Source organism: Bos grunniens, chromosome 15 (genome assembly GCF_055505025.1).
Source record: "Bos grunniens cultivar Pamir isolate PY7600 chromosome 15, Bosgru_T2T1.0, whole genome shotgun sequence".
NCBI lineage: Eukaryota > Metazoa > Chordata > Mammalia > Artiodactyla > Bovidae > Bos > Bos grunniens.
Window position 1 is genome coordinate 53,130,366 of NC_141179.1, and position 23,935 is coordinate 53,154,300.

The 23,935-nt window shown below is 53.9% G+C and overlaps 2 protein-coding genes across 10 annotated transcripts in view; both read left to right on the top strand.

Moving 5' to 3' along the window:
- Window positions 1-3,125: 3,125 nt before the first annotated feature.
- On the top strand, window positions 3,126-21,432 carry P2RY2 (purinergic receptor P2Y2). Of its 9 annotated transcripts, none has more exons than XM_086340674.1 (4): window positions 3,126-3,407; window positions 8,867-9,106; window positions 11,771-12,046; window positions 16,449-21,432. In XM_086340674.1, the coding sequence occupies exon 4, from the start codon at window positions 16,453-16,455 to the stop codon at window positions 17,584-17,586; it is 1,134 nt and encodes a 377-aa protein (XP_086196800.1). In that variant the 5' UTR covers window positions 3,126-3,407; window positions 8,867-9,106; window positions 11,771-12,046; window positions 16,449-16,452; the 3' UTR covers window positions 17,587-21,432. The 9 variants fall into 9 exon arrangements, with proteins under 9 accessions (XP_086196800.1, XP_086196803.1, XP_086196801.1 ...); XM_086340677.1 differs by having other exon boundaries at window positions 11,953-12,046; XM_086340675.1 differs by having other exon boundaries at window positions 9,015-9,106.
- The window catches only part of P2RY6 (pyrimidinergic receptor P2Y6), an 80,408-nt gene continuing 59,748 nt past the window's right edge, over window positions 3,276-23,935 (top strand). Inside the window, exon 1 of the mRNA XM_086340685.1 lies at window positions 3,276-3,407. The gene's annotated coding sequence lies outside the window, so the exon portion shown is untranslated. The remainder of the gene's footprint in view (window positions 3,408-23,935) is intronic.

A 23,935-nucleotide genomic window follows, 5' to 3' on the forward strand; every position in this document is an offset into this window, starting at 1 on the left:
AGCCATCACTCTGGGAATGCCACACCGCCTTCCTCCCTGCCTTGCAGTTTCAGGGCCAGGGGACCTACTGCAGACTCACTGTTGATTTATACATTCACTTCTGATTTCTGAACTGCAATTTCTCTATATGTAAAGTGATAATGATCTACCTCTTAGGGTGCTGGTGAAGATCAAATGAGATATTTTCAGACAATGACTAACACAAGAATGTGATCGGTAGAGTTCTTATTCACTCACATAACAAATATTCATGGAGGTTGTCTGGGTGACAGGGACAGTGGTAGGTGCTGGACATTTAACTGTGAATAAGATGATCTCTAGCCCTGCCCTCAAATAGATCCCCATAAGAGGGGGAGATAGATATCGACAGTAATCAGATTGTGATGAGTGGTGTGACAGAGGGACCTGGTGGGGCGCCTGGGCTGGGACTTAGAGGAGTGATGGTGGGGAGTCAGGAGAAAGGGCCAAGGGTGGAGAAGCATCAAGGGGCATTGCAGGCAGAGGGAGCAGCAAGTGCCAGGCAGGAGGTGGGAGATGGCCCAGTGCAGCAGCATGGCTGGAGCAGAGGCAGGAGGTGAGGTAGGGGGAGGAAGGCCCTGGCCTGGCAGGCTATAGAGCCAGGCTTTTCATGAGGGTGGTGGGGACACTGGAGGGTGGAGGCAGGCAAGGCTAGGAGGGGTAACGGAGTCACCACCCTAACCTGTGAAGGAGGGCTTGGAGGTGTCATGTCCCAGCTGAACGACAAGGCCTGAGCCAGGGCAGGGGCTCCAGCCCCAGCACAGATTCTCAGAGCTGGCTTCCTCAGGGGAGACGAGAGCAGTCAGAGAGGGAAGATGAGAAGGCTTGAGAGAGCCAAACGCCTCCTCAGAGCTGGAGATGCAGGAAGCCTCCCAATGCCTGGGGAGAAGTGCTGCTGGGGTTGCCCTCCCCATCCTAACCTGCTGCTGCTAATGGAACCCTGCTCCCTGCCTCCTCTCCTGGTGCCCTCTCCTCATGGGGACCATGACGTGTCTGGGCCTTCTCCATCAGCCTGCCTTGGCTGTGTGGTTACAGGAAACCTCCCTCCATGCTCTTTCTTTACTTATTCATAATGGGGACTTGGGTGGGGTTTGCTATGGAACTCACGGGGCCTCAGTTCCTGGTCGGATCAATGGTTCATCAAACTCTTGCAAGGAAATGTAAGTAAATACAAAGATAAAAGCAAAGGAGCTCAGGTTGAAGAGGGATGGCGGCTCCTTAGGCTGTAAATAGAGAAGACTTAGCTAGGGGATTTGGAACCTGGTGGACTTGATGATCTCCAAAGCCCAGTGAGGAGAAAGTCAGGGGAAGGTATCAGGAGACCTTGACTTCCAGCCCCTCAACAGAAGGGTGTCCTAACCCCTCACACCTAGGCCACTGGGGATGATGGGCAAAACCCTGAAACAAGAACCTCAGATAAGCCACTGAGAAAGGAATCATTACTGCCACTTTGCAGAAGGGAAACTGAGGCTCAGAGAAGCTTCAAAGGACGTGAGGCAAGAAGGCGACCTGAGCTGGTTGTGGGGTTCGAGGGCAAATCCCTTTTGTCTGTGCCTCAGGCCCAAGTTACCTGTTGTGGTAGCTTAGACACCGTGGGTCTCAGGGATGCAGGTTTTTCTGCTGTAAAGTGAGCAAGTTGAACCAGAGCAGGAGCAGAGCCCTGGGCTGGCCACCCTCCAGTAAGCTGGAACCTGAGGCAGAGCCCTGGGTCCTCATACTGATACCAAAGGAATTTTTCTCTGGGCCAAAATAGCATTTACAGTAGTCATCTGATGGGAGAGGCGAGAAGAGGGTTGGCTGAGGTCTCCAGTGTCCAGGGGGCTTTCCCCACAATGAGACCCCCAAGGCCTGGACTCCTCAAGTAGGGGCCCCAGGGATTCCTAGCCCCTTAGAAGCTGCATGGATCCACTTGGACAATAGATGGAGGAGGCTGGACAAGAAGCCTTTGTGTCTCCTGGGTGAAGGTCCCTGGGGCACTGCCGAGGCGGCCCAGCCACACAGAGCTGTGTGTCCACCCTGTTCCCACTCCTGGCAAGACTACAGCAATGCCCAGTCAGCTGATGTGGGACCTAGCAGGACCCAAGGTCCTAGGGCCCTGGGCAAGCTCCTCGGCCGCAGAAACAGACCTTCTGTGCACTGGTCCAGACACTGACTGTCCGGAGGCCCACAGAAAACAACACTGACTGGTGGAATGGTGACTGTGATCGCCTCTGTTTCACAGAAAAGGAGGCCCCCAAAGGGCTGGAATTGGATCAAGGTCTCCCAGAGTCAGTGCTGAAGCTGAGTCAGAACCTGCACTCTCCAAGCCTAGACCAGAATGAGAAGGGGGTGATGGTCATTTTCATTCATTCATTCAAGCATTCTAACAAGTATTGAGCAACTCCTGGGGCCTCTGGGACCAGGAGAAAGACATCAGACAGACTGGTCCTTGGTCTTCTGGAGCTCACAGTTCGGGAAAGGGACAGACTAGGGTCCCTGGCTACAGGAGCCATCCGAATGGGGTTGAGGGCAGAGAAGAGAGTAATGTGTGTGGCCGGAGTAGTCTGAAAAGGCGCTCAAGGGAAGTAGCTCAAGATGACAGACCAAAAAAAAAACCTGTTCTTAAGGAATTTCCATTGACTCTTTCTGGCTGAGATTAAGCACAGAGAGAGCAGTAGAGGCTCCCTTCACTCTCCTTGCCAGAGGGTCAGGACCCTGAGCGCCCAGATTTCCTCCCCGCGGGCAATGGGAGGCCAGTGCTCTGTGGAAGGTCCCTGAACAGGTTCTCTGGAAGCTCTCGCGGTCGGCAGTGACAGCGGTCACAGAGACACTGAACTTTGCAAAACTTTAGCAAAGTTTCTGAAAGCCTTTCATCACCCGAGTGAGGAAGGCCAGGGAGCCTCGGTCCCCAGGCGGTAGGGCAGTCGCCGCCCGTCCCTGCCGGGGCAGCACCCTATGGCCCTGCAGTGTTCCCGATCGGGTAGCGGAGTGTCTGTCCCCGGCAGGAGGTGGCAGCGGCAGTGCCTGGGTCTGTCCGGAGTCCGGCCCGCCCCCGGCCTGACCCGGAGGGGTGGGGAGCTGGGCGGGGCGGGTGAGGCTCTTGGGCACGTGTGTCCCCGCGGTGGCGCGAGCACGGGGGAGCCAGGTCGGGGCACAGCGTGAGGACGAGCGCCCTGCGAGGTGAGGGCGGGCCGCCGGCAGGACCAGCAGGCGGAGAGAGGGCCGCGGGCGGGCTGGCCCGTGTGCACGCGGGGTGGCGACTCGGCCGGCGCCGGGCAGGCAGAGCGGCGCGCGCGCGGCTGGCCGAGAGAAGGCACGGTTCCAAACCCCTGTGAGAGCTCCGGCGGGTCCGTGGTCAAGCTCGGGCTCCACTGGAGTTCGATCGCGGGGAATGTGGACGGATACCCCGGGTGAGTGCGCGTATTCGGGAAAGTGTGTATGTCCCTGCGTGAGAGCGTGCGCCCCTGCGGAGTCGGGTAGCTGAACCTGTGGAACTTGTTTGTGTTTGTGCTCCGGTACGGGCGCCCCCGCATCGTGGGACCTAAAGCCAGAGACAGGCCAACCCTGGAGGTCCCGAGCCCCCTCTCTCCAGGGGCACCCTGGGTGGCAGCCTCGCCTGGGCAAGACTGGGGCGGGGCTGGGGCCGGGGGGTGGGTGGCGCGCGGAGCAGTGGCCTGGAAGGACAGTTAAGCCTCTGTCTGGGGACTTTTAATCTGGCGGGCTGCTGTAGGAAGGGTCAGCCTGGAGAAAGGCAGTGCCCTCTCTCACCTCCCTAAGGAGGGCTCCCAGTGTCAGGCTTAGGGTCCCCCAGGAGCCAGACCCAAGGGCCAGGCCCTGCTGCGGACCAGAAATGCCAGTTTGGGGTTTCTGGGGCTGATGGCAGCTGTTCTTCCAGTACGCACCCTCAGTGTCCCTGGGCTCACAGCCTGAAGTGCCCACTTTGTTTTGGATCTGGCTGGAATAATGGGAGTTTTTGAGGGCCAGGGTGGGGCCCAGATAAAGTCTCAGCTGTCTATTGGTGGAAATGATTGGGAAAGAGAGTCTTTGAGCAGACAGGGCCCCCTAAAAGCTCTCTGGAGACCCAGAGACCTTCCCTCCATCATGCCTTGTACACCGTGTGACCCTGAGCAAGGCATGTCCCTTTTCTGAGCCTCATCTGTAAAAGGGGAATAATAGTGATGTGGAACTTAAGGACTATCAAGGAGCTGTCGTGTGGGTCATGCTCAACACCAGTGTCCTCTTGGGCAGGCTCACTCTTTGAGGTTAGGAAGATCAGATCCTGGGGGATAACTTCCTGAAATTCAAATCCCAGTCATTTTGCTCCTTTGGCTAAACTTTCAGAGAACTTCCACTGGATCACATCTGAGCCCCTTGGCCTGGGACTCAAGGCCTCTCTCAGAGCTGGTCCTTGCCACCCTCTCCAGCCACCTCTCCTGCCTGACTTTCCATCCTCCTAAATGCATGTAATCTGCTGCAAATGCTAGTCACTTTCTTGCCTGTGGACCATTCCATAGTCTATGCTCACTGCCTGAAATGCCCTTCTACTCATCTTCCTCAGTTGGAGAACTACCCAGCTCAGACGCCCCCTCCTCTGGTAAGCCATCCTTATTTAGCCAGGTTGGATTGGAGCCTCTTCTGGGCCCTTGCAGTCTTAGAGCCCTAATTGTACCTTGAACTGTTAAGGTCTCTGTCTCCTGCTTCTCATTCCCAAGGTCTCAGAACCCTTGGAGGGCAGGAACTGGATCTCACTCCTTTTTGTGTTGCCAGGATCCTGCACAGCACTGAGCTGAACTGGGAGAGCAGCAGCAGCCCCTCAGCCCTGTGCCCTGTCCCCTGTCCCCAGCTTCCCCAGGGAAAGCTTGTCTACAGTGGAGCTCCACATCATTATAAAGAAGGGGAAACCAGTCAGGCCATCAGAATGGGTGGCACAGATTGTCCTACAGTGTGTCCTGGGGCACTACAGGACTCAGGGTGTACAAGATGAAAACTTGGATTTCATCCCGAAGGCAAATAGGGAGCCATGGAAGGTTTGTGTGCAGGGCGTGGTCAGAACAGCATTAATAGACAGTATATATTTTTCTTTTTCTGACTTATTTTATTCTGTATGACAGCCTCTAGGTCTGTCTGTCTATGCAAGTGACACTACTTTGTTCCTTTTTATGGCTGAGTAATATTCCATTGTATATATGTACCATATCTTCTTCATCCATTCATCTATTGATGGACATTAGGTTGTTTCCATGTCCTAGCCTCAATTTGTATATAGCAATGAGCATTGGGGTGTGTGTGTCTTTTTGAACTATGATTTTCTTTGAGTATATGCCCAGTAATGGGAATTCTGGGTCATATGGTAGTTCTATTTTTAGATTTTTAAAGAACCTCCATACTGTTTCCCATACCGGCTGTATTAATTTACATTCCCATCAACAGTGCAACAGAATTCCCTTTTCCCCCCACCCTCTTCAGTATTTATTGTTTATAGATTTTTTTAAATGATGGTCATTCTGACAGGTGTGAGGTGATACCTTATTGTAGTTTTGATTCGCAGTTTTCTAATGTCTGTTTAGTTCTTCCACCCATATTTTGATTGGGTTGTTTGGATTTTTTAACATTAAGCTACATGAGCTGCTTGTATATTTTGGAGATTGATCCCTTGTCAGTTCCTTCATTTGCAAATATTTTCTCCCATTCTGTATGTTGTCTTGTTTATGGTTTCCTTTGCTGTGCAAAAGCTTTTAAGTTTAATTAGGTCCCATTTGTTTATTTTTGTTTTCATTTTCATTACTTTAGGAGGTCGGTCAAAAAAGATCTTGCTGTAATTTATTTCAGAGTGTTCTGCATTACATTTAATTCTTTAATCCATTTTCTGAATTATTTTGTGTGTTTGGGAATGTTCTAATTTCATTCTTTTTCATGTAGCTGTCCAGATTTCATAGTACCACTTACTGAAGAAACTGTCTTTTCTCCATTGTATATTCTTGCCTCCTTTGTCATAGATTAGGTGACCATAGGTGTGTGGGTTTATCTCTGGGCTTTCTCTCCTGTGTAAAGTGCAATGCTCAGGCAAGATGTGTGATATTCATAGACCTAAATGCATTGTGACAATACTAGAACATGAACTCAATAGTGAGGGATGGTGCTGATTATTGGAATTTAAACTATTGACTGCTTTCCTCTCCCTGTGCCCTCTTTGCAGAGACAGCTTACCAGTAACATTTTATAAAAGTCCCTAATTTATCTTCCACCAACCCTGTGAAATATACTGGGTTCCATGATAATTCAGTTGGTAAAGAATCTGCCTGCTATGCAGGAGAACCTCGGTTCAATTCCTGGGTTGGGAAGATCCTCTGGAGAAGGGATAGGCTACTCACTCCCCTATTCTTGGGCTTCCCTTGTGGTTCAGCTGGTAAAGAATCTGGCCACAATGCAGGAGACCTGGGTTCGATCCCTGGGTTGGGAAGATCCCCTGGAGAAGGGAAAAGCTACCCATTCCAGTATTCTGGCCTGGAGAATTCCATGGGGTTGCAAAGAGTTGGGCATGACTGAGCGGCTTTCATTTTAACCCTGTGAAAGAGAAATTATTACCCCCATTTTGAAGATGAGGAAATAGAGGCTCAGAGAATACCTTGCCCAAGTTCACAAAGCCAAGGTGACAGCAGGGATTCCTGCCCACCTGCCCTAGCTTTTTCTTCCCCATTCAAGACAGAGTCCCTATCTGGGTGAGGCCAGGTCCTCTACTTTTTGGGCTAAGGGAAGTTTGAGTTCCTTCCGGAAAATATGTCTTTATTTCTTGCCTGTGGCCTGATGACCCAGCTGCTGCTAAGATAGTATCTGTTCAGGCTGTCCACAGGGCTGGAGAAACCTTGCTGATTTGGGTGACAGGAGGTGGCCCTGCTCCTGGTGAAATCTTTCCTCTTCCCAAACTTCCTTCTGTGAGTCTGTGTGGTGCACCATTTTTAAAGTTTATTTTTTTAATTTTATTTGGCTGCTCCATACCTTAATTGAGGCATACAGGATCTTCAGTTGTGTCGTGCTGGCCCTAGTTCCCTGTGTGTGTGCATGTTTTGTCTCTCAGTCATGTCCAACTCTTTGCAACCCCATGAACAGTGACATGCCAGGTCCCTCTGTCCACGGGATTCTCCAGGCAAGAATACTGGAGTGGATTGCCATTTCCTTCTCCAGGGGATCTTCCCAACCTGGGGATTGAACCCAGGTCTCCTGCATTGCAGGCAGATGCTTTACCGTCTGAGCTACTAGGGAAGGCCAAGGATAAGTTCCCTGACCAGGGATCGAACCTGGGCCCCCTGCATTGGGAGCACGGGGTCTTAGCCACTGGACCACTAAGGAAATCCCTGGTGCACCTTTTGACCCTCATGTTCTGCTTAAGCTACTTTTGTGTCCTCAGGCCTGGCCTCTCCCAGCTGTTGGGCCCTGATGTGGGGAGGTTGACTATGGGAGCCTTCCTCACCTCTGTATTCATCCTAGAGGTCAGTTGTAGGAGTAGGCCAGGCTGGGCCTGCTTTTTTTTTCTGTCCACATCACCCAGCACAGGCTGGACACAGAGAAGGTGCCAGTGAGTGTTGGGGAAGTGAATGACCAGAAGAAAGTAGGTGTTATAATAGAAAAAGAAGGTCTTGCTCCATGGAGAGCTATAGTTGGTTCTTGAGCAGAGGGTTCCTGAGAGCTCTTATGTGTCAGTAATTCTCCCTGTTTGATCAATGAAGAACCTGAGACTCAGAGAGGGGAACTGACTTGACCAAGGCTGCACAGCATGGATGTTCCAAATTGGAACCTGAACCCAGGGTTCTTGCTTCTTAAGGGTGGCTGGAGGCCTTCGGGTGTGATGGATCAGGGTGGAGTCCAGAGCATTATGGTTCTGAGCTGATTCAGGTCAGCAGCATACTTCTGTAACTCAGTACTGGGCTGGATTGTGTCAGAGGTGGGCCAGCTGGTTTAGAGTCTTGCCCTGGAGGTTGTTTGGGGGGAACTTAACCCCGCACTGAAAATAATTCGAACACCAGACCTGGATAAGGCCCTTCCACTTAAGGAAGTAGTCTCAGTTTCCTGATCTGTAAGGCAGGAGAACCAGCTTGGCTGACCTCTGAGACCCACACACTCAGATGTTCTGAGCTCAATGCCAGTGGGTGGCCCCCACAGTCAGGATCCTGAGGACTCCCAAGAGGGAGAGAGACTCCAGAAGGGGCTCCAGAGACCCAGGGCCTCCAGAGGAGGCTGAGAGGCATCACACTGCAATAGCACCTGCTGATAACATCTGAGGTTACCCCTCAGCTATTTCCCCAGACCAGCCCCAGTGTTTGTGATGCAGAAAGCATACCAGGCAAAGCTGGGCACCTACGGGCCTTCAGCCCCAGGGAGGACATTTGGGAGAGGGTAGAGGATGACTCGGGAGAAGGCAATGGCACCCCACTCCAGTACTCTTGCCTGGAAAATCCCATGGACGGAGGAGCCTGGTAGGCTGCAGTCCATGGGTTCGCTGAGAGTCGGACACGACTGAGCGACTTCACTTTCACTTTTCACTTTCATGCATTGGAGGAGACAATGGCAACCCACTCCAGTGTTCTTGCCTAAAGAATCCCAGGGACGGCGGGGCCTGGTGGGCTGCCGTCTATGGCATCGCACAGAGTCGGACACGACTGAAGCGACTTAGCAGCAACAGCAGCAGAGGATGACTCCAAAGCTCCTCATGGTCCTCCAACTCAGCCTTGCCCTCTCTTTACCATCCCTCTGCCCCAAGCCATAGGGATAACTGACAGTTTCCCAAAATACTATGGATCACCTGCCCCAGTTTTTGCTCTTTGCTCCTCTTCTCTCTCCACCCACCTAATTTCCTACCTATCTTCCAAAACAGGTGTCCTCTCCTCCAGGAAGCCTTCCCTGACCACACCCCCTTTCCATTAGGGGCCCTCATGTCTCCTTCAGCCCTGATCACCCTAAGATGTCATTGACTATTTCTGGATCTTCCCCTGTCCTCTCTCCTCCACCTTCAACCTTGACAGTGAGCTCAAGATCATGGAAGGGTCTAACCTACCTCAGAGTCCCCAAGCGCCCCACACAGACAGAGGTGCAGATACGGCAGCCTCTGTAAAGGGTGAGTGAGTGAAGGGGTGTGGTGGGGTCTAAGTCTTGCTGGGGGTGCCTAAGTTGCTCTCCCTTCTGAGGATGGCCTTCAGTGTGAGAACCTTGATCTGTGGTCAGTCTGGCTGTCACCTTGCTACTCTGCCCATGCTGCTGCTACTGCTGCTAAATAGCTTCAGTCGTGTCCGACTCTGTGCGACCCCATAGACGGCAGCCCACCAGGCTTCCCCGTCATACCACGCATTTCCTGCCCCTATTATCTTCTTGGAATACCTGCATCCTGCCCACCTTCTTCACCTGCTAAAATCATAACTCTTTTAATTATTTCACAAAATCTAAATCATCTCCTTTAGTTATCTTGACAAACTTACAAGGCAGGTACTATTCTTAGATTGCAAGGAAATTGAGAGTTAGGCTGTGGAGCTGAGGCTTGTCCGGGTCCCACGGCTGGGAATGGAAGAACTGGGATCTCCCCCCTGCCCAGTGCACTCTGCTGCCCCTCAGTGGTTCGGGTCCTGGGCCTATGTTTCCCTTCACAGCACCTCACCTCCTGCAAAGGCAGGAGTTTCCAGAATGATGACAGGTCACTTTCCCCTGCTGGACTGGACAGGGCCAGCCAGGTGGGTGGCAAGCAGGCAATACATTCCAGAGCCACCCGAGTGGAGAAGCTGGAATGCTGTCCAGCCACCCTGAAAAATCTGTAACCAGTTTGGGAACTGCCCCAGCCACTCTTCCTGGCTTTGGGCTCACTAGCCTGGGGCCACAGAGAGAAAGACAGGGTGAGGAAGAGCCAGGTTGGGTGAGGAGGAGAGTCAGAGCCAGGTCCAGGGGGCAGGTAGTGAGTCTGCATGCCAGGCTTGCTCTGCCCCTGGCTTATCGGTGACCTTGGGTAAGATCTTGGGCTACCCTTTCGGGCCTTGTTGGTTTGCCTTTTTGTTGTTTGTTTGTTTTTAACAAACATGAGTACAGTGAGTACAGTAACATCATGGCTGCTTCACAGTGGGGAACTACCAGGAAGAGTAGATCTTGGCCTTGCCAGTAAGACGTGTTCCCTCTGGTGGAGAACTAATCAGAACTAATTCCCTCACACCAAAAACTGTGGGAGCTTCCTGGAAGAGAGGATCTAGGAGGTAGTGGTCATTTTACCCCCAAACTGAGTTTGACTCTTGGTGGGTGTCAAGTCAAAAGACACAACCAAGCCAAAGAGCAGGAGAGGGGGACTTCCCTGGTGGTCCAGTAGTTAAGAATCTGCCTCCCGATGCAAGGGACACAAGTCCGATCTCTGGTTCTGAAAGATTCCACGTGCTTTGGGGCAACTAAGTTTGTGTGCCACAACTATTGAGCCTGTGTGCTGCCACTACTGAAGAGCCCGTGTTCCGCAACCAAAGGAGCCGCTGCAATGAGAAGCCTGTGCAGTGCAACAAAGAGTAGCCCCACTCGCTGCAACTAGAGAAAGCCTGCATGCAGCAACAAAGACCCAACACAACCAAAAATAAATAAATGACCAACAAGGCCAGAATGATCCCATGGGAGTTAAATTGCAGACCTGAGGCTTGTCTGAGTCCCACAGCTGGGAACTAGGAAAGAGTCCCATAGCAGAACTAGGATCTCCCACCTGTCCAGAGAAAGCAAGATGTTCTACCTTAGTCTTTTCAGTGAAGGCATCTCCTTAGGAGAAGCCTGGGTGAGACCCTAGGTGAAGAACTCTTTCACCTTGTCACTAGACTCCCGACTACCAGCCGGCTGGCCCGTGTCAGCCTGAGACTCCTGGGCAAGGTGCACTGGGAAAATCGTGGTCCAAGGCCTTTCCCGGTGTCCCCTCCCCTTGCCCTATTCCCGTGGTTCCCCCATCTCTGCCTTCTCCACTTTCCCCACACTTGCATGGGCTTCCAGCTTGGGGGCCTGGCTTCAGCTGTCTGAGACCCTGGTCCCGCATTGCAGGGAAGTGAACCTGGGAGAAAGAGGAATGTTCTCTTTCTCTGAGATGGGTCTGAGGTTCTGGTGGACACTAGGGCCTGCCCACACAGAGGCATTCCTCCACCAGTCACCATCCCCTCACCGAAGCACCGTGCCTGCTCTGTGGGAGGAGTCCCAGGCAAGACACACAACCAGGGCCAGAATCTTGACCTGGGTGCTGGTCCTGGCTCTGTCTCTGGCTCATTGTGAGCCCTTGGGCCCTAGTTTCCTCCTCTGTCAAATGGGAGTTTGGCAGAGGTGATTTCTAAAGGCTGTCCAGGCCCTGGCTCTCTAACACTCTGTGTGTGTATGTCTGAATATGACTGCCTGTGTGTGCCCATGTGTGTTTACCACACCTCTGGAGGAATGATTAGCAGTGGGATGACGGAGGAAGGGTATTCCAGATAGAGACCCAGCTTGAGGTGAACTGTGTTGGCCACAGTACCATTGAGTGCATACTGGGAAGCCAGGGTATTGAGTGTTTCCTGTTGTGGGGCTGAAGCACAGACAGGGACTGAGGGAGGGGGCACTGGAAGCTCAGCTCAGCTCTCTAGGATATGGGGGAGACCCTCCCTGGCAGAGCCATCCTCCAGTGAAAGGGGTTGCCTGGGAACACCTGTACAACATGTGAGCTAAAAGGGAATAGTTAGGGGCAAGAGTGGGCAGAGGACACTCCTGCCTACCGGAACAAGCACTCCTGGTCACTTTCTGCCTCTTTCAGACCAGGGCTGGCGCAGAGGAGGCAGCCTGGGGAAGGCTCATCCTAGCTGACTTCCTGTGACCCAGAGCCCCAGCTGTCCCCACCTCCCTGTCTCTGGAGCCCACAGCATTGCCTGCCCTGAGAAATGCTGGAAGCTGGGCGAGGTCCCAGGCTGGAGGACCTGTTTTTCCTGTTTCCCACAGAGCTCCCTGCAGCTCGGTCCAGGCCTGTGCATTCATGAGTGAGGAACCTGAGCTGGAGCTGAGCATCCTGACAGCAAGAGCAGGGGCTGGTCAGGTATGGGCTCGAGAGGGTGGGGTCTGCTGGCTGGGAAGTTGGGAGGCTGGGGCAGGCAGGCTCGTGCATGTGTATACACTGACCTGGGGGTAAATCAAGGGGACCCATGCCCTGCTACCTCATCCCAAGCTGTGATGAATTCAGGCTTCAGAGCCCGACAGCCCTGGGTATCAAATCCAGTTTTTCCAATACCTGGCACTGTGACCTTAAACAAGTAGCCTAACTTCTATGGCAGTATCTGCTGAGGAATGCGGTGAGGATGCTGGAGGGGAAGCTGCTCAACCCAGACTTGGTCCCTACAAAGTGAAGAGGGTGGCAGTCCAGACTCAGGAGATCAGGAGCTCCTGAGCCAGAGAGGTGTCAGATAGAGGAATGTGGATCAGACAGCTGACCCATCTTCAGAATGCCTGGGTCCAGTTTCTTCCCTCTGGCTCTTCCCTGATCTGTCCAGAGAAGGGCAGGGTTCTTGAAAAAGACCCAGTCCAGGGGTCTGCCTGGGGCAGGAACAGGCCTCAGGTGGACTGGGCCCCTGGAGAGTTGGTGTGACCCCTGGCCACCTAGGGTCAGCAGCTGAGAAATCCTTCAGTGTCATTGTCCGCTGAAGGGACCTCAGTGTCATTGTCCGCTGAAAGGAGACCAATATGATAAAGCTTAGCCTCCTCTGGGCTCCCATAGCCTCTTGTTCTTGCTTTACTCACTCATTCATTCATTCTCTCATTCATGCCTGCTTTGAATCAGGCCTTTAGCTGGAGGACAGGGCCAGAGAAAAGAATCAGATAGGAGTTCCTGGAATGTCTTGGGATAGAGGGTGGAGACACAAATCCCCAGCAGGATGTATGGAATGCCCTGAGGGGTTAGTGATGCAGGGAAAGAGCCTTGGAGATAAGATGAGATTTGAGAAGTCTTGAGGGATGGGTGGAGTGCCATGTGAGTGGGTCAGGAAAGGCTTTCCAGACAGAAAGAACAGTGACACACACAAAGGCAGAGAAGCCTGTCAGGGCACTCACATGGCTCACAGCTCCCACCACACTCAGAGCTCTCGAGGGCAGGGCCAGCCAGAACTGGGCACAGAGGGGTAGCTGAGTGGTGCTGGACAAAGTTAGGTGGGAGCTGGTCCCAGGCAGCTGGGAGTGAGGCCCCAAGGGTATCAGGGGTCAGGAGAGGCAGTAGGAAGGGCCAAGGGAGAGGACTGGGGACTTGGCTGGCTTTGTAAGCAGGAGCCGGTCAGAGGGGTGGGGAAGGAAGTTGTACTCACAAGCTGGTGGGCTGGCCTGTGGAGGGAAAGGGCAGGCGGGGTCAGTCTGGACAGGGGCTGCAGTGATAGAGTTCCTAGCTGCCTTGGGAGGGTGGAGGCCAGGATGTCTTAAAACAGGTGGAAAGGGCAGCTCCCTTGGTTCATGAGAGACTTACAGAAGTTTCCACCTCTGCATCAGTGTCAGAGACTCCACCGTGAATAATTACCAAGGAACTCTGTGACCAGCTATGAGATGGTGACATGAAGGGAAGATGAAGGCCCTGACCCTCGCTCTGAGGAGAGACCTGCCAGCCCTCAGCACGGGGCAGGAGCAGAGCAGCAGTGTGGAGGTGGAGCTGGGGTGGGGGGTGCCCTGAGCATGCCCAGTGGTCACAGCACCTAATGAGGGAAGTGTTGGCACCACAGTGCTACCAGGCCAGGGGATTCAGCACCTGAGAGGTCTGACCCTCAGGAGAGCAGGAAATTCCTAATGTCACCTAGGGCTCTGTGGCAGAGCTAGACACCCCAAGCCAGTGTCCCCAAGGGGAGTGTGGCCCCTCCATAGATCCTCAGTCTCGCACCTGGGCCTCCATGCTCCTTCTGCAGTTCCTGTGAGCCAGCAACCTCTGCTTACCCCTCAGTGCTTCAGAACTGGTGATCCCAGCCTTCACCCTTCTCCACAGCCCATGACACCCCTTTGGGGCACCCCACACTTACTGTGTCTGACACTGAGTTCCCTCTCCTCCTGACCCCTGAGCCTGAGGCGTCCTGGCCCCTTCTCCATCCAGACTCCCTCCCAAACAGCTCTCAGACCTCTCCCCTCATGAGGTTCCCGGGCCTGGCCCCAGCATGGGCCTGGTGCCACTCCCTTGGCCCACCACACTCACCTGCTCCACAGCCTCCAGGACCTTCTGTTGCTCCTCTGCTCATGGCCTAAGAGGGCTTCCCAAAGAGGTCAGGAGAAGCCACGGCTGAACTGAGCCTCAAAGCCCATAACATAGTGTGCCCACCGTGTGCCAAGCGCGGCTCCAGAGGTTTTAAACAAATTGAAGGCCTGTAATGTAGCTTCTGTTGATCACCTCATTTCACAGATGAGGGGACAAAGGCAGCCTGGGTCCAGAGGCCAGCTTCTTCCTAATCACTAGATTAGGATAAAGAGTTGTCATTTCAACAGATGGAGACACGGGGCATGCAGGGATTCCAGTCTGAAAGAGTAACGTGAAGCATGGCTGAGAGGGGAAACGTGTTAGGTGCATTCAGGAAACGGCAGGTCACGGGGGATGCGGATGGTGACAGAAGCTGGTTTATACAAACCGCTGGTACCAGCCTGAGGAGCTGGGTTTTCTCCTGAGATCAGACAGGAGCCACAGCAGCTTTCCAGCAGGGGGATGACTTTCTCTTTTCCAAAGATCCCTCTGGATGGAGGGGACTGAGGCTGGAGACAGGGAGACCGATACAGGGGCTCCAGCAGCAAGGGTGGAGTTGACACGGCTGCAAGGAGCTGGGTAGGATGGAGGAAATGCTTTAATGATGGTTCCTGAGTCAAGAGGGGTCCTAGCCATTTGGCCCTGCCAATGGCCCCTGATCGCATACGTACCTTCTCATCCTGTATCTCCCCTGGCCCCTTGGGGAGGAACCTGTGTCTGTGGGAGCAAGGTCATGAGGGCAGGCTCCCTGCCTCCTAGTCGCATCTTTGCTGACAGTAGCAGGCAGGGAAGATAGAGGAGGGAGGGTTATGGGGAAAGAAGGAAGCTGAAAAGCCAATTGTCCCTCAGCCGCCCTGATCTCAACTTCATGGGCCCTGAGCTGCTTCTGGGAGGCCTGGCTGGGCAGAAATCTCAGTGTCTAAGGGAATGGATGTCATTGGCCCCACAGAATCTCTGAGTCCCAGCCTCTCAGGATCCTGGGGTTCCAAAATAGGAGGGATTATACAGCCCCAGATTCTCAGCGTGAGGAGGACTCACACATCATCTGCCTTCTGTGTCCTCCCAGACACACCCACACACAGGGCACAAGCCCTTCTGCACTCACTAGGGAGCCACTTGCACAGCCCCATAATCAGGGAGTTCTGCTATGACTTCCAGCCTGCCTTCTGAGACCTTTGGGCACATCTTTGCCCTCCAGACTGGGATAGTCTGAGAGAGCTCTTCTTGGTCACATTGGAGGGATGGGGAGAGGAGTAAGGTCACATCCTGATCTCCAGGTGCTCTCTGTCTGGGTGGTCAGGCACCATAGCGGCATTATATGCTCACTGGGAACAAGGAGAAGGTCGAGGTGGTGGCGATGTGTGGAGAGAAGCAGGGCAGGCCTGGAGGAAGCTAAGTTTGCCCCACAGAAGTTCCCCATTACCCCCATTCCCATCTCCACCCCAGACTTGCCTGCAATCTTCAGGAAGGTCACTGCCCCATCAGGTGGCCTCAGAGGCCAGGGAACAGGACTGCTGTTTACAGATGCAGAAAGTACCAGAATATAGGAGTCCCTAAAAAACATTTGCCGAGAGGTGACTGAATAACTAAAGAGGGAGACCCTTACAAAACTCCCTGAAATGCCAAAATACTAGGCACAGGGCTGGAGCCTCCCAGAGAGTGGAAAGATAGGCCAAATAAAAGAACTTCCTAATGCCTCCAGAAAGGTATAAGCTGCCCTAGGCAGAATCCTAGATCTGGGACTCTATTCCTGAAGTTCTCAAACACACACACACACACACACACAAAATTTTTAAGGCAACATGCTAAGTATTTTAGGCTTTGAGGAATATATGGTCTTTGCCACAACTATTCAGTGCTGCATAAACAGATGGTCATGGCTGTGTTCCAATAAAGCTTTATTTACAAAAACAGACTGGTGGGCTGGATTTGTCCCTCAGTTTGCCTACCCCTGTTTTAACTTGTTAGAATTATATGATCCTGACATTCAGGGATCTCATTAAGGTCCCAGGGTTCCAAGGTTCTGGGCCCTCTGTGTCCACAGAGAGAAGCAGATCAGATGCAATAAAAGCCTTGAATGTGGTTGGGCAGATCCTAACGGAGGTGTCTGTGGTCACTTGGGGTCCCTCATGGCCTGGGTCAGGCGGGTGTGTCAGGCCTCCCTGCTGGGTCCCTGGCCATCCATGACCCTGATGGTTGTTCTCTGCACCCCCACCCCACCCCCATCCCTGCTTCCCTTCAGGGCCATGGCCACAGGCCTGGACACCTGGAATGGCACCACCAATGGCACGTGGGATGGGGATGAGCTGGACTACAAGTGCCGCTTCAACGAGAGCTTCAAGTACGTGCTGCTGCCCGTGTCCTATGGCGTGGTGTGCGTGCTCGGGCTGTGTCTGAACGCCGCGGCGCTCTACATCTTCCTGTGCCGCCTCAAGACCTGGAACGCCTCCACCACGTACATGTTCCACCTGGCCGTGTCGGATGCGCTGTACGCCGCCTCCCTGCCCCTGCTGGTCTACTACTACGCCCAAGGCGACCACTGGCCCTTCAGCACCGTGCTCTGCAAGCTGGTGCGCTTCCTCTTCTACACCAACCTTTACTGCAGTATCCTGTTCCTCACGTGCATCAGCGTGCACCGGTGCCTGGGCGTCCTGCGTCCGCTGCACTCGCTGCGCTGGGGCCGCGCCCGCTACGCCCGCCGGGTGGCGTTCGCCGTGTGGGTGCTGGTGCTGTCCTGCCAGGCCCCTGTGCTGTACTTCGTCACCACCAGCACCCGAAGCAGCCGCATCATCTGCCATGACACCTCGGCACCCGAGCTCTTCGGCCACTTTGTGGCCTACAGCTCCGTCATGCTGAGCCTGCTCTTCGCGGCGCCCTTCGCCGTCATCCTGGTCTGTTACGTACTCATGGCTCGGCGGCTGCTAAAGCCGGCCTACGGGACCTCCGGCGGCCTGCCACGGGCCAAGCGCAAGTCCGTGCGCACCATCGCCATTGTGCTGACTGTCTTCGTCCTCTGCTTTCTGCCTTTCCACGTCACCCGCACCCTCTACTACTCCTTCCGCTCGCTGGACCTCAGCTGCCGCACCCTCGACGCCATCAACTTGGCTTACAAGGTCACCCGGCCGCTGGCCAGCGCCAACAGTTGCCTTGACCCCGTGCTCTACTTCCTGGCTGGGCAGAGGCTCGTGCGCTTTGCTCGGGATGCCAAGCCACCCACAGACCCCACCCCTCCCACCCAGGCTCGCCACCGGCTGGGCCTGCACAGGTCCTACGGAACTGACGCCGACAGGACAGAAGACTCGGCCAGCCGTGAGAACTCCAGGGGGACAGAGTCCTCGCTGGCTGGTAGTGGCGCTGACACTAAGGACATCTGGCTGTAGAAAGCTGAACCCCTGTTCAAGTTTACATGAGATGGGGCTGTAGACTTGTTCAAACGGGACAGTCTCCCCAGATATGGACCATCAGCGACGCAGGCAGGATGGTCAAGGGAGCTGTGACCCCAGTGCTCTGTCATTTGAGTGGGACTCGGTCTGTTCTCTGTAGTCCAGAGAGCATGGCAGTCCCCACACCCTTAGTCACCATTTGTGTGTGCGGGGTAGGGAGTAAGATCTTAAGAAGGGAGTTCAGGGACAATGCCAGCCCTGGCCTGACTCCCACATAAATACCCGGCTGTGCCTTCCAGGGTCCCTGGGCTGGGCTCCAGCCTAATCAAGTCAAATGGAGAAACAGGCCCAGAGAGGAAAGCGACTTTCCAAGGTCACACAGCCAAGCCTGGGCCTGAGCTGCCTGGGAGGGGTGGGGTCACAAGTTGACCAGAGGACCCTGGTAAGGGGTAAGGACTGAGCCAGTGGTTCCCACTGGCTTAACTTGTTAGAATTATATGATCCATCGTGGTTCCCACGATGAGTCGGAGTGGTCTGAGTGCCATCATGGGCTTGGCTCTGAGGAGTACCCTCAGTCCAAGGGATGCATGTCTGGGAACTGATGTCATAAACCCATCATAAACAGTTTATGATGACATAAACTGATGTCATCTGGAGGCTGGGACTGATACTAAAGGTATTGTTACTGCTGAGCCAGGCCCTGTTGTATAGTTTGAGGATGGGGTTACGGCCTGGGAAGCTCTAGCCATGCACGCTGCTGTCCTTTCTCCAACCTGCTCTCTGCTGCTGCCTGGCTTCCCACCAGCTGCCTCAGGAGTGGTCTCATATGAGGAATAGTCTCTCCACACACCCAGGTCATTCTCCACTCTAAAGTTAACTGACTTTTCTGCCTGATTTTGCTGGCCACAGAGGGTCCCTGTCCTTAGGGTCCCCCCAGTTTAGGATTTAATGGCAATAACCATTAAGTGCTGATAAATGTTAAACCATTTAACTGACTGTCCAGAGAGGGTGGGGGGAATCCCTGATTTGTAAACACTGCCAATAGCTATGGTACAAATAATCCTACCAGGGCCAGCTTCAGACTGCCAGTGGGATGTCAGCCTCCTTGCAAAATGCCTGAAAATTTAGCAGCTGGCTCTTTTGAGCAGGTGCAAGTTTCTCTAGCACACCACTGGATAACATGAATGGTTGGGGCTGTGTACTGTGCGTCAGGGAAAGCCTCCTGGAGTGGCAAGACTTCCGAGAAGAACACTTCATCAGAGAAGAACATGAAAGTGCAGGTGCCAGCTAGCTTTAGCCTTTGGGCAGGAATAGGAGAAGGCAATGGCAACCCACTCCAGTACTCCTGCCTGGAAAATCCCATGGACGGAGGAGCCTGGTAGGCTACAGTCATGGGGTTGCTAGAGTCGGACACGACTGAGCGACTTCACTTTCACTTTCAGGGCAAAACTGACCTCACTTTTAACTTCGAGAATAAGGATTATCTCTCTCCCTCTGGGAAAGCCCTTCCCTGATGGGCCCACTCTGCCTGCTTTCCCCCCCCTACCTCCACCTACCTCCAGTGACTTCTCCATCCTTCCTACTCTGCCTCGTCAAAACGGCACCCTCAGGGTTGCCCTATTTAGAGTCTAGCTCCAGGGCTCCCCCGTGTGACAGGGACCTGTCATGACCCATGACCCAGACCATTGTTCTGCATTGTGTAGTGTGAGGTGACTTGCCCGTAGTAGTGTGGAGTGCTCACCTCCCGCATTCTAGGTTCTATACTTCTGTTAATATAGCCAAGATGCCTATGATTATCTTTGTGATGATCTCTTAGAGTCTGTCCTTGAACCTTTCTTGCAGGCCTGAGTTTCCTACCAGCTGCTGCTCAGGCTGAACCCCATCTCAGTTTATAAGGAGCCTCTACCCAGGTGAGATGCTCTACTGACCAGGAGTGTTGATGCTGAGCTCTGACTCCCTCAGCCCTGCTCAGACCCAGAGGCAGGGAGTTATATGTCATGACTTTGCGGGCCCTTGAATGTGCATCTGCAGTTGGGGATGGGACTGTGTCCCATGAGCCGAAGTTCCCCTGGTCCCCACTCCTTTCATGACCTGCCCACTTACCCCTCCAGCAGCTGTTCTGAGACCCCAAGAACTGAGGACTCAGCCTCCGCAGCACATGGAGACCACATTATGGCCTAGCCTCAGGAAGCCTTCCGTGAAACCAGTGCCTGGAGATGTCTAAGGACACAGGACCTAGGGGACAGGAGGAGTTTACTCACCATCCAATCCTGTGGCCGACACTGGTGGGGGTGGGGAATGAAAACCCTAAGGGAACCATGGACAGGCCCAGGCCCCATCTCTGGATCCCGGTCAGACTGCCTGGCCCCTTTTTGTGGACATAGGGCCTTGCTGTTCAGTGGGCAGGTCACCCTCCTTGAGGGTGGATTCCAGACCCTGTTGCCTTATACTATTTTCAGCCCAAGTAAGAGCAGGATTTTCCACTCCTGGCCCCAGACCATTGTCCAGCAGTGACGTGGAGGGACCTGTCTGCTCTCAAAATATCTCCTCTTACTCTGTGGGCCTCCCTGCCCTTTCCCCACCTCTTCAGCCTGACATCACTTCCTGGGGCTGTTGACTCCGGAAGGCCACTGTGACAGGGCGCAGCCCCTGACGGACCCTGGGGACTATCAACTCAGCTGCAGACTCAAGGCCAGAGAGGGGCGGGGCCTTGCCCAAGGTCACCTGGCAGGTCAGCGTGGCGCCTGGATGTGCGCCAGGGGCTTGGACCGCCCCAGCTGCTCCGCTCCCTTCCGTGCAGGTCAGTGCCTCTGTGGGAATCCTGCCGTCACCCCCACCACCTCAGCTCTTCCGGCCTCTGACGGAGCTAGGGAGCTAAAGCCAGGGACTTGGGGCACTGGGGCAGTGGGGGAACAGCTGGGAGGAGGAAATGCCTGCTGACTGGCCAGCAGCAGCTCAGCTCAGGGAGCTCCATGCAGCAGGGGCAGGGGCCCTGGCACATAGAGGTCTCTTCTCTGGGTGGCAGTTGTCCTGGGGCCCATGAGGGACACTCTGACCCTCCAAAGGCTAAGAAAGGCCCTGGGTAACATGCCCTCCAGACACAACTACTCCAGTCTTGGCAGGTCAGGCCACCAAAGCTACCCCTCTACCATCACCCGTGTCATGGAAGATTTGGGTGGATGTCAGAGTCAGGGACCTAAGGAAGGGAACCGAGGTATTGACCTATGTCCCAGGCACCAGGCAGGGCCCTCTTACATCCATTGTAATGTTTCTTCACCACCACCATGTGAGATAGACAGTATTATTCCCATTTAGCAAATGAGGGAACAGGCTCTGAGAGATGAGGACTTGCTCCAGGTTATATAGGCAGTAAATGGGGAGTCAAGACTGAGTTCACGTCCATCCGATGCCCTGAGTAGTTCCCTTTCCAGTGTCCCCTGCCACTTGCAGTCCCTGTGGGGCAGGAGAGTTTGTAAGCAACCTTTCAACCTTCATGTGATTCAGGATGAGAGAGACGCTCCAGTGAGGATGAGGTTAAGAGCACCAATTCTCTGCCCAGACCACCTGCATTTGAGTGTCTCCACTTTTCTTCAGCTGTGGCATCTTGGGCAAATCACTGAATCTTGCAGCCCCTCTGTTTTCTCATTTCTAGAAGGAGACACTACCTCCCAGGTAGGGCATTGGGAGGCCTGAATCAATACACATGAAGCACTGAGATCAGAGGCTGGAACATAAGCATTTACACGTCGGGCACTGTGCCACGGAGATATGGAGGCGAACCAGCTGGCCTCTGCCTTTGTGGAGTTGACATAATTTAATATATAACCACACTGGGATAAGTGATTTGAAGGAAAGGACTGTGTGTCCGGCCAGTGAACAATAGAGTGTCCCCTGTGGGCGAGGCTTCCTCAGGATGTGGGGGAAGGGAGCAGGCCATCCTGGGGTGTGGACCACCCTCTGCCCTGCCTGGGGTGTGGACCACCCTCTGCCCTGCCCAGCACTGGGTGGCACTCAGGCTCGTGAGCTGGTGTGTGTTTACAGAACCTTGTCCGGGTGATGGGCTATGGAAGGGCTTTAGGGAGAAGTGACAGTGGGAATGGGATGAACAGGATGCCCTTGGTCTTCTGGAGGGCTCACAACCCCCCACCCATGGCAGCAAGACCTGGCCCTTTCTTCCTGACTGGTGGTACCCACCAGGGCGCTGCAGCCACACTTTGGTTTATCCAAGAGTCAGAGACCCAGAGCTGGAGGACCAACCTGGAGCTGGGCCAGAGCAGGCAACGGATGGCCAGTTTTTGCTGTGTGACCTGAGTCCATGTGCCTGCCCTCTCTGGGTCACTTTGTAGAGGCTGGAGACCTTGCCTCCCACATACCAGTTCTCCCTAACTTAGGGCATCAGCAGCCTAGATTTTTCATCAAAGACACAGCTAACAGCTGCTCCCCCAGGCACTGCTAGGACCCATGAGCCCTCAGTTCTGAGAACTAGAGTAGGGCAGTGGGTCTCCCCTGGCATCAAGTGAGCAGAAAGATGAAGTGACTCCACTGGTACCCCACGGTGCCTTGGAGTAGAGCCAGCTGAATGTCACGCTTCTGCCTCCTGCGGGGTGAGGCTGGAGCTTGGCCAGGAGTGACTGGTGTGACAGATGAGGGATGCATTTGCCTTCCCCATGGGTATGTGCTTGAGGTGGAGGGTGTGAGGGTGAGGAAAATGAGCCCCAGAAACCAAACTCATCCTCCTCTGCTCTGCTGTGCCACGTGACATGGTGAATCCCCTTTTCCTCTCTGGATTTCAGTTTCCAATTTCCCCATATGCAATGAGCTCGGCTCTGCCCATCCACCCCTCAGTGGCCCAAGCCTCTTCATGAGGGCTTGCCCTTGTCTTGACTCCAAGTCAGCCAGGTGTTCAGTCCCAGCCCCATCCCAACCAGGAACAATGGACCAGACCACGCCAACTCCCAGGGGCTCACCCATGACTATTTTCAGCCCTTGAAGTCAGAAAATGGTTTTTCATTCCCAGCACAATGGCTGCCCTATACCATTGTCCGGCAATGACCAGGGCATCTGCCTGCCCCAAAATATCTCCCCTGCCTTTACCCTCTGGGCCTCCCTGCCCTGCTCCTCACCTTTCAAACTTGACGTCACTTCCTGGGGCTGTTACTCCTAAACACCACTGCTAAACGGCATGTGAGTCTCCTGGGAGACATGACCAATTAGAATCAGTTTTTCCTCTTGACAGGGACCCCCAGGAGGGGGTCTGCATGGAGGGACTGGAGACCCAGAGAGGGCTGTGCCTTGCCTGAGGCCAAGCAGTGGTCATTGCAGAGACTAAACTTGAGACCAGGGCTCTCTGGCTCCTTCTGCTGCCTCAGCTGCCTTCATTGGTGCTGGTCTGTACCCGCCGGGAGGATCACTCACCTTGGAAGTCCTGGGGCAGGCATCCTGGGGAGAAGCCTGACTGGTGTGGGTGGGAGAGGGGTGTATCTTGGCTTCTGACCTGGGAGCTCCCCATTCACTCTTCAGGGAAAGGAAGAGGTCGGGGGACACAGGGAAGCTGAGGCGGGAAGAGCAGGGTTCTGCCCCAGTTCAGCCACCATCAGCTCTGATTGCAAACTCAGTTTCTTCATCTGTAAAATGGAACTGATCGTACTTCCTTTCCAAGTTTACTGAACAGTGAGCGTGCAGTAAGGCACAAACACGCAACTTTTACTTTCCTTGCATCGATGCTGTCTGCTCAGTAATGTCTAATTTCCCTTTCCATCCATGAACTGCATATTTGGCAAACTCCAAAACTTTGAGTCACTCTTGGGTAACAACTAAAGTTCAGTCCAGTTTAAAGTTCCAGTTGCCTACTGAATTTACTGCTCCCTCCTCCTCTCCCCCAGCTCTGGCAGGACCCTGCTCCCTGTCCTTGGGGTGCCCCTCTTCTCTGGGTGTGGGGCAAGATGAGGAGGAAAGGGGCCAGCGGATCATCTCCAGGACTGCCCCAGACCTCTCTTGCTGTCCTTGCTTCTCTGGCCCTGACAACCTGACATCAGTGCTACTCTGCACAGAGTCCCCACAAACACCAGACCACATATTTTTTTGCCAGACTCCTTTTAAAAAATATTTATTTACTTAAATTGGAGGATAATTACTTTACAATATTGTGATGGATTTTGCCACACATCAACATGAATCAGCCATAGGTATACATGTGTCCCCCTCCCTGAACTCCCTTCCACCTCCTTCCCCACCCCATCCCTCCAAGTTGTCTCAGAGCACTGGCCCTGGGTGCCCTGCCTCATGCATTGAACTCTCACTGCAGACCACACTTTTGTAAGAGTTTCTTCATTCAACTATCCCAGAG